At 34.8% G+C, this 9,571-nt stretch overlaps 2 protein-coding genes across 3 annotated transcripts; both read left to right on the top strand.

The window, feature by feature from the left end:
- Positions 1–3,805: 3,805 nt before the first annotated feature.
- Positions 3,806–6,512, top strand: LOC145003301 (nuclear transcription factor Y subunit A-10-like). Of its 2 annotated transcripts, none has more exons than XM_078962430.1 (6): positions 3,806–3,981; positions 4,440–4,724; positions 4,948–5,054; positions 5,137–5,205; positions 5,508–5,648; positions 5,742–6,512. In XM_078962430.1, exons 2-6 carry the CDS (start codon positions 4,481–4,483, stop codon positions 6,102–6,104), a joined length of 924 nt encoding a protein of 307 aa, XP_078818556.1. In that variant the 5' UTR covers positions 3,806–3,981; positions 4,440–4,480; the 3' UTR covers positions 6,105–6,512. The 2 variants fall into 2 exon arrangements, with proteins under 2 accessions (XP_078818556.1, XP_078818557.1); XM_078962431.1 differs by lacking the exon at positions 3,806–3,981 and adding an exon at positions 4,011–4,198.
- A 789-nt stretch (positions 6,513–7,301) lies between these two features.
- On the top strand, positions 7,302–8,930 carry CP33 (chloroplast RNA-binding protein 33). The gene is made up of 4 exons (XM_078961184.1): positions 7,302–7,863; positions 7,946–8,047; positions 8,158–8,466; positions 8,554–8,930. Exons 1-4 carry the CDS (start codon positions 7,384–7,386, stop codon positions 8,683–8,685), a joined length of 1,023 nt encoding a protein of 340 aa, XP_078817310.1. The 5' UTR covers positions 7,302–7,383; the 3' UTR covers positions 8,686–8,930.
- Positions 8,931–9,571: the final 641 nt, after the last annotated feature.

The following is a 9,571-nucleotide window of genomic DNA, read 5'->3' as shown; positions in this document are numbered from 1 at the left end:
TATTGCATGGCAACATACTCACTCATTCTCCGCATACTGGTTTACTAACACATACAGAGTCTTCAGCATGACTGGACTGCCTTACCAGGCCTTCAGCCTATCTGGGCCACTCTCAGAACCTTCATCATGTCTAGACCGCCCTTCTGGGCCTTCAGCCTGTCTGGACCGTTCTTCGAGTCTTCGGCCTGACTGGTACACCCACCAGCCTTCAGTCTCTCCGAACCTCTCAAAACTGTTGTACATCACCCTGAACCATTCTTCCTGGGAATCTCTCGCATGCATTCTGTTCTAGCCCTCTAGGGGTTCCTAACTCCAGATCCATCCTATGAATTTTTAACCCGAGCCTAATCTTAAGCCTCACGTCGATCAACTACTTTGTCTGAAACCATGGTCTGCTCCCTGCCCCACGTGTCTATCACCTGCTCTAACCAGTTCACACTCTCAGCTAAAGACACTGTTGAATCCAAACAGCTAACCAACCCTGGATGCTTTCTGATTCACCTGAGAATTTCCCAATTCTCCCCACTTAGTGCACCAACTACTAACTACCGATGACGAAACCGGTATGGCTCGATCGACCCCACTTGATATAGTCCCCCTTCTCCATGAACTGATTCCCTCTGGAGTGAGCAACCTCCACAGAACAACTCTACCGTCCTCGCACATCCCGAACTTCAAGGAAGTTCGAATCTCAACTGAACACTTCTCACATCGCAGTTGCTATTCCTAGTAAAGAGGTCATATATCTTATCTTCCGATCATCAATCCTCCTGGATGCTAACCAACTACAACTCCTAACTACTAAGATCCCCAATCATACTATAAATCATGCGGAAAATATGGACAGGTTAACAATACCACGCAACTATCAAGATAACAAGATAACAAGATGGAAACATACTCGCAGCGGCATCTGGCTCTGCCCTGACCTCCTCTGGTGTAAGCTGGAAAGCGCGTCCCTGAGCCCTTGGAGGCTCCGCTCCACCCTGACCCCCGCCTGTAATCATCAAATTAGCCAGTGTTGGAGCATGCATCAGTCTTGCAACAAGCTGTGGATAGTTGGCCCTCAAGTGCCCAACCTGATGGCAATGATAACAAATCCTCATATCCTGAATCGGGGTCGACTGACGGCAATCCCTTGCATAATGCCCCTCTCTCCCGCACTTGCGACATACACCACCGGACCTACAAACTCCGGCATGACCCTTCCCACACTTCTCACAAGTGTGGCTGCTCTGACCTCCAATCCTAGAGTAAACGGTTTTGGACCGTTTCAGCGTCGGCTGCGACTGCACCGGGGCCTGCTTCTGCTCTCGCAACTACAAATCAGTCTCCAACTCTTAGAACCATAATTAACCAAGGAACCAATGAACCAATCTTTTTTTCAACTTTTAGAACTTATTTTTTATCAAAAAAAAAAAAAAAAAACTAAAAATACAGAAATTTTATAACTTTTTATTCTTTTTCCAATGATATCAAATTCGATTTTTTTATGTCAAATTCACAACGTGAATCCGGATTCACACAGTGAATCCAAAAGATATTTTTCACATTCACAATGTTAATATATGAATTTAGATATTTTTAGATTTTTTTCGATAAAGAATAAGCTCTAGAAATTGAAAAAAAAAAAGATTTGGTTCCTTCAAGAACCAATAATTATGGTTCTCTATTGAACTTTTCTCTATCTATCTATCTATCTATCTCTCTCTCTCTCTCTCTCTCTCTCTCTATATATATATATATATATATATATATATATATATATATATATATATATATATATATATCATCAACCTTATGTTCATATGCGCATGTCATCTAATTATATATAAGGTCATCCGTTATACCCACTATTAACCATTATAGTGGTGGGTGTCACATCATCACCAGTAACTATCATTAAACCTATAAGATACCCACCATTACCATTCTATTCAACATCATATTTTTATTTTTTTAAAATAAAAAATACAATAAAATAGGGCAAGTTTTGTTAATATGCGTAAATCTAAGGACTGAAACTGAGAATTTCTGAAAGTTTTGATCATCTCTTTCCCTCAAATCGCAGAACCCGACGCATGCCTTGTTCCTCCTCTTTCACCACAATTGAACACGACCACGGCCGACCACGAAAGGTCAGGATGATGTGCACGATGAACTTCCGTGGCCACGTAGACTACGACATTGCTCGTCGTCGGTATACCAGATGATCTAACACACAAATATAGTTATCTTAAAAAAATTATAGGGTGGTGTTATATTAACCCCTCACTCACATAAGTTATAAAAAAAGATACATATAGAATTTTCTAATTTATATTTTCATATGGGCATGTCATCTAATTGTATATAACACACAACTATAGTTTTCTTAAAGGGAATTTATAGGGTGGTGTTCACATGAATTATATATATATATATATATATATATATATATATATATATATATATATATATATATATATATATATATATATATATATATATATATAATTTTCTGATTTATATTTTCTCGTCTTATTTATTGATTCTTTTAATGAAATTTAGAAGCTACTCTAGAAGCTAAACCGTGAAATAAATAAAGTCAATAAATATTTATAAGCAAAAGAAAGAAAGTTCGAAACCACAAAACAAAATACAAACTTAATATTAAGTCTAAAAAACTACATAAACTTATTAGTTATTGTCAAAAAAAGTCGAACTCGCACAAGGTAAATAATATTTTTTTAAATCTCACCACACTGAAATCAGATACTATTTTCCCTTTTTTCATTCCTTGTTAAAACTGTTAAAACATAATTTCATCATTTTTTGAAAATAATTATAATGTCATTACTAACTACATATATACATATTATTATATATGATTACATATACTTTGATTATACTTTTGAGTTGATATAAATGTTGATGAATTTGGCAAGTTGCACTTGGTATGTCTATATGAAGAATTTAAGTGAAGTGATATTACCCAAATGGGAAAGGAGTCGTATACTCTCATATGATTGATCAAGGATCCTTTTCGTCCTTTCACCCAATATCTTTGGAAACCACCTTATAAAAGCCCTAATTATATTTTTGGGTTGTACGGACACATGCTCCAAAAGAAATTGGAAAAAGTGCATCAAACTTTAAATAATAAAAGTTCGAAAAAAAAAAAAAAAAAACCCTCATCACAAGAGAACATTTAACCATTTTCATAAAAGATATTAAAAGGATAATTTGTAAGATGTTTTTGTGTAAATTTTTATATGAAAATGGTTTTATAGACTACTGGTTATAAAGTATTTTTATAAATTAAATATTTTAATTTCAATAATATTAAAGTAATATTTTTTAATACTGATCATTTAGTGTTAAATTTTTTTAGTTTTATAATGATTTGTAAAAAAATAGGTTTAATAAAATGTTCAAAGGAATTTGACCGTTTAGAAATCTTGGATGTGTTTGACAAAAGCTTTTAAAACATGTAAATTATATAACACATCATAGATTTTAAAAGCATGACTTATCCATACATAACGAATTGACGAGGTATATACATATCATACTATATATGAAGAGTAAAAATTAGTAGTGTTAATGAGACTAGAACTCATATAGAATCAAATTGATTTATGAATGAAATCACACACAAAAATATTGAGTTATTGGGGAAAAAATATACTTCTAATGTCAAATAGGATCAACTAAACACATGAATAAATGATCTCACTTAGACAGAAAGCCCTTTGGTAAAAAAAAAAAATGTTTTGATGAATCCCATAAATGATAGGTACGTCATTGGCCACACAACCCTTCTTTATTTGCACATTCACCCGTCTCTGTCTCTGTCCGACTGTCTCTCCCACTTCTCTTTCATCAATCTTGTTTCACCTCGTTGAAATTGTATAAACATGGCACTTGGCACAAAATAGAGATTCTCTTTCTCCTTCACAATTGGATTCTAATTTCAAAACATCCCCCTCTTCTTAATAGGTACGTTTTTTTCTCTCTTTCTTCTTCTTCTTCTTCTTCTGCTTCTTCTTCTCCTTCTACTACTACTCTCTTGTTATTGTCACCATCAGCAGAATATACCCCCTTGACTTTCTTCTCCTTCGTATCATATCTGTTTTCTTCTCTGGGTTCAGCTTGGAATCAGGATCCTGCTACCTTTATTTGCAATTTCACCTGGGACTTGCTTCAAATCAAATGGGTTCTTTTTATTTCTTTGATGTGTTCTCATAATCTCATCTTCTCTCTTAGTTGATAGTAGATTAACAGATTCAACCTTCGTTTTGTGTTTTAAATGTTGAAATCGTTCATGATTCATGATGAAACCAAGCATAACTGGATTGTGATTGTGATACCACTTACATGAACAGCTTTTCGGGAATTGAACTAGGTCAGTTCGGCAATTTTCGCGAGAATCTAATGATGAAAATTTAAATTTGCAGGAATTCTGTCATTCTTCTGCTAATATAACTTCAATTTGAGGATGAATTCTGTGTATTACAAACAACATGAAGATGGAATTGCTTCAAATCCGGTGGGTTCGCTGTCATCTGCTTCGGGTCCATGGTGGAGTGGACTTGCGACTCAATCCACTTTTGAAGAATCTGTAGGCCGAATGAAGCTTTCATCAATGGAAAACTGTGGAGAACAACTAATGCTTATTGCCCCTAAACCATCGTCTCAAAGCACAGATCAAGGAAATACGACTCATTTCAATACCTTTCCTGGTAATAAGAAGAATCATTAACCATGTTAATCTTGAAACTTTCAAAGGTTCAAATCCTATGACATTGATTTAGGACAATTGAAGTATAAAAAAGATCATATTCATTCCTGAAAGTCCAAACTTTTGGCATAAAAGTAGTTGTAATTCCATCTTTTTAGGAGTTTGTATTGAAATGAGATCAGAATTTTTTGTGGGAAAACTTGATCAAGGTTTAAGTGATTCAGGTGATTGCAAGAATTCATCGAAAGGGCAAAAACCAGTGCAATTTGAGGCTGCTTTCTCACATGAGTATGGAGGTCAACTTGAGCTAGGATTTGGTCAACCAGCTGTGGTATGTACTCTATGAACACGTTTTCTTCTTTCTAAATGATTTTAGTGCTTAAAATTTCTTTACTTTTGATGATTTATGATAGATTTGTGGCAAGTATACTTATGGGGATCAATATTATGGCATGATATCTGGTTGTGGACCTCAAATCACGGTTTGTCCTCTCTTTGAACTAATTTATCTCATGATCTTTAATTTTGCTAATAATTTACAATTAGAGGAAATTAATCTTGTAAAGATCATAATCTTAGTTTTGTTGCAAACTAACCATTGCAAAAAAGAACACTAAAATATGCAAGAATGAGCAAATCAGGCGATGCCCAATGTTTATTTTGCAACAAAAAAGTAAACTTTACTTCAGTGTTTTTTTATCTTATCAAGTACAATGACTAATTTACAATGTAAGTACAATTATTTGTTTTTTATAATTATTTTGTGTATTAATTTACAATTCAGGGTCGGATTATGCTGCCTTTGAATTTGAGCACCGATGATGGGCCTATATTTGTGAATGCAAAACAATATCATGGAATAATCCGGCGCAGGCGATCCCGTGCTAAGGCTGAAATGGCGAAAAAGGCTCCGAAAGGTCGTAAGGTATGTTGATATACCGTGAAATAACCTTTTTACCCTCGTAAACGATCGGATTTTTGGTTTTTGAAATATATTTTGTCGTTTTTCTTGGTTCAGCCGTATCTACACCTCTCGCGCCATCTCCATGCAAAGCGCCGGCCAAGAGGCTGCGGGGGCCGCTTCCTAAACACGAAAGAAATGGAGAAGGGTAATGTTGGAAATTTGGAGTCGAAAACAACCGAGCATCCAATCGACTCTCAGCGATCAGAAGTTTTGCAGTCTGATCACGAAATGAATGCCAGTAGGCCGAACATTTCGGGATCAGAGGTCACAAGCATGTTCTCCATGGGAGACCTCAATCTGTTCCCTTCTCTTTCGGACGTGATGATGTCCGGGAACAATATGCATGGCTTGGCCATGCATAATAAATGGGTTGCAGCGGCTACCGGTAGTGGTAGCCGCTGCAACCTAACAGTCTGATGGCAGATGGGATCTTGATGTGTGGATCACAGATCAACACGTCAGATCCCGTCCATCGATAGTCAAATGTGACGGATGTTTCCGCTGTTTGGCTAGGCAAATCATCCTTGGCTTTTGTGTTAACGTTGTGTCTCTTTAACGTTATTCCCCCTGCAGACATTGCAGTGTTTGGGAGTCGTTAAGAGATGCTAAATGGCCTTAACACATTCAATGGGCAAACACTTCTTTTAGATTTGTTTGTTTCACTTTACATTAATGGTGTGTTGCTTGAAATAAATCGTGCGTTTTGACTTCCAAACATTTGATAACTCTCAGTTACACGATATGTATCATATGTGACTTTAAAAACATTTGGTATATGGCATGTATCATATGATTGATACTTTTGGTTAATAAACTTCTTGTGAATTTCCCCTTGGCATACTATTGTGAACTAACTTGAATCTTGTTGGTATTTATAAGTATTCATGAATCTTAAAACCCTAATATTATGTAAAAAAAAAGTAACCGTTTCAATCAAGACTAATCATGGAAGAAGGATGGTAATAAAATGACCATTATAAACGAAGGATTTGATAAAATCATAAAAGTGACCAGTTTTTTGTGTGGGAAATGGACCTTTTTGTCTATTGATCATTCCGTACACAAAATATATAATATGTAATTTTTTTTTCTCATTTGCATTAAACCATTTCAAAAAACTTTCTATGAGCATTTTTAAGTGTAATATTAATTGTTATTCAATCAAATATCATATTTTAATCCTTTTGTATCAAATTTACTTCCCATTTGTTATGTTTATTTAACAATTTTTTGTAGATTTATATCAAATCAACATCCTATTTCTTATGTTTATTTAACTTTTTGTATGATTTTACTAAAAAAACAAAGCATTTTCTTGCATATCTGATATTGTTAATGAGATTTCAGATTTATACTTGAAATTACATAAAAAAAAATTGTCCAAATCCAAAATGTTGGTCTTTTTTATTAGGAAAAATACATATAAAATTTGTTAATTATAAAATTAGTTAAAAATGACTTGAGTAAATAGCCTATTTTTCTAAAACTCAAAAACTTTGGTTTTATAAAATTATTCAACCATAATAGTCATTTTTGTTAATATTCCTATATTCAAAAACTAAAAATTATTTATCTAGAATTTAAAATAACCATAAATACATGCCAAACAATACTACCCTTATCCTCTCTATTTCACTCCAAGCAACCTTGAAGAGCAATTATATCGTTCTTCACATTATTCAAACCAGAATCCAAAATGTCTGCTTCTTCTTCTTCATTAATCTCCATTGCCAGTTCTTCAAATGCAGCTTCTTCACTCTGCAACACCAAAGCTCTTCACATACAAACTCCCACAATCTCAATCTCCAAAACCCACTTCAAAACCCCAAAATTTTCTTTCAATCTCAAAACCCATTACTTGAATTTCCACCCACTGCTTCGATCATCCCTCTCCCGCCCCAATTGCTATCCGTCCAATGAAACAGTTCAAGTCGATGAAAACCCAGAAGCAGAATCATCTCTAATTAAAGAAGAATTAGAAATCGACGAAAATGGCGATGATTATGAAGATGAAGACGAAGATGATGAAGAAGACGAAGAAGACGAAGAAGACGAAGAAAGCGAATCTGAATCGCCCGAAGCTGGGAGGCTTTACATCGGAAACTTGCCGTACGCGATTACTTCTGCAGAATTGTCCCAAATATTCGGAGAAGCTGGTGATGTAATCTCCGTGGAGGTATAATGTGTGTGACTGTTGGAATTTTTGTATAATTTTGGGGATTTCCGGTTTCTCGTAACCCTAATTTCCATTGGATCAGATTGTTTACGATAGGGTTACAGACAGGAGCAGGGGATTCGCATTTATTACAATGGCAAGTGTTCAAGAAGCTAAAGAAGCCATCAGAATGTTTAACGGATCTGTAAGCGCTCTCTTCCATTCTTACAAACGAGTTTGAATCCAATTTCATCTCCAGAAATCGTTGAATTCAGAAACATGATTGCGACTACTGATTTTGATAATACTCTGCAGCAAATCGGTGGAAGAACAGTGAAGGTAAACTTCCCGGAGGTGCCAAGAGGAGGTGAACGGGAAGTGATGGGCCCAAAGATTAGAAGCAGTAACAGAGATTTTATCGAAAGCCCTCACAAAATCTATGCAGGTAACCTTAGCTGGATCATAACTTCTGAGAAGCTCAAAGATACTTTTGATGAACAACCTGGTTTTTTGAGCGCAAAGGTGATCTACGAGAAACAATCAGGGAAATCTCGAGGTTTTGGGTTTGTCACTTTTAGCTCTCCTGAGGCTGCAGAGTCTGCACTTAATGCTTTGAATGGACTGGTAAAAGCTTCAAAACTCCCATTATTTGTGCATCTTTCTTCTTCTGTAATCTTTGTTTTCTTCATTTCTGGTCTTTGTGATGAATAGGAGGTTGAGGGTCGGCCTTTGCGACTGAACTTGGCAGAAGGAAAAGGAGATGTGTCTCGTTCAACAAGAACAGGAAGAAGTTCTGAGATCAATGTCGATGGGAGTGAGATCCTTTCGAGTATTAGCTCCTAATTAGGTGGAAAAAATTGTAGTTAAAAGCTTTTAAATCTTCGGTTGAAGGAGAGGGAGAGAGTGGAAGTTTTGTGCAAGAAATCGGCATTCCTATGCATTTGGTAATAATGTATTCTATATATTAGTATTTGAATATGGCATTTGAAGTAGTTGTTTAGTTTATTAATATTGTTAACTCGTCGAGTTGAACGTATTTTTGTAAAGATTTTTACAATTTGGAAAAGTTATTTGAGAGTTTTAACCAAGGTTGTGATTAATCGAAATTTTATCCGTAAATGTTTTACGCTTTATAAAATCATGAGTGTAAGATTGCATTGGGATCACAAGATTCTAGCAAAATTAAAATCTCCAAATTTGCTAACAAGTCTTGTTTGTGGGTTGCTCATTATAACTCTTATAGATGCAAACCGTAAATATTAGGAAGAAAACTTTTTTTTTTTTTAGCAGAAAAAGAAACAATATTATTGTGACAATATACACCTAAAGACACAATATCATAAATGGATTAACATGGATGCCACAATGAATGAAAGAAAGAAGTCGTGATGCTCCATAGGCTTTTTGTGATATGCAACTTTCGATTTCACGCTGAATGTACAAATTTTTAGGTTATGAATGAGATTTTTGAGTAGAAATTGTGAATTTACTAAGGATTTAGTAGACCAAATATTAACTATAAAAGAAAGACTAAAGACTTGAAATTGAATCGAAGTAATTTCTTTTGATTCTAGTCCGGACCTTAAGATCGAGTAGAGTTGTTTCATAATCGGTCATAGTTTGATCATTGATATTTTGTATATTTTGCTTGTATATTTTTAATATCTCATTTTACATTCTATTTACAATATATATATATATATATATATATATATATATATATATATAT

Source organism: Lactuca saligna, chromosome 6 (assembly GCF_052625555.1).
Source record: "Lactuca saligna cultivar CGN05327 chromosome 6, ASM5262555v1, whole genome shotgun sequence".
NCBI classification, from domain to species: domain Eukaryota; kingdom Viridiplantae; phylum Streptophyta; class Magnoliopsida; order Asterales; family Asteraceae; genus Lactuca; species Lactuca saligna.
The sequence above is the reverse complement of the archived record's forward strand: the minus strand, read 5'-3'. Positions and strand labels throughout refer to the sequence as shown.

Bases quoted from the DNA above. Each gene is read 5' to 3' on its own strand.
- LOC145003301 (XM_078962430.1), top strand. From the start codon at position 4,481: ATGAATTCTGTGTATTACAAACAACATGAAGATGGAATTGCTTCAAAT. The intron at 4,725-4,947 runs GTAATAAGAAGA...TAAGTGATTCAG, and splicing joins TCATTTCAATACCTTTCCTG to GTGATTGCAAGAATTCATCG. The intron at 5,055-5,136 runs GTATGTACTCTA...GATTTATGATAG, and splicing joins GATTTGGTCAACCAGCTGTG to ATTTGTGGCAAGTATACTTA.
- CP33 (XM_078961184.1), top strand. From the start codon at position 7,384: ATGTCTGCTTCTTCTTCTTCATTAATCTCCATTGCCAGTTCTTCAAAT. The intron at 7,864-7,945 runs GTATAATGTGTG...CCATTGGATCAG, and splicing joins GTGATGTAATCTCCGTGGAG to ATTGTTTACGATAGGGTTAC. The intron at 8,467-8,553 runs GTAAAAGCTTCA...TGTGATGAATAG, and splicing joins TTAATGCTTTGAATGGACTG to GAGGTTGAGGGTCGGCCTTT.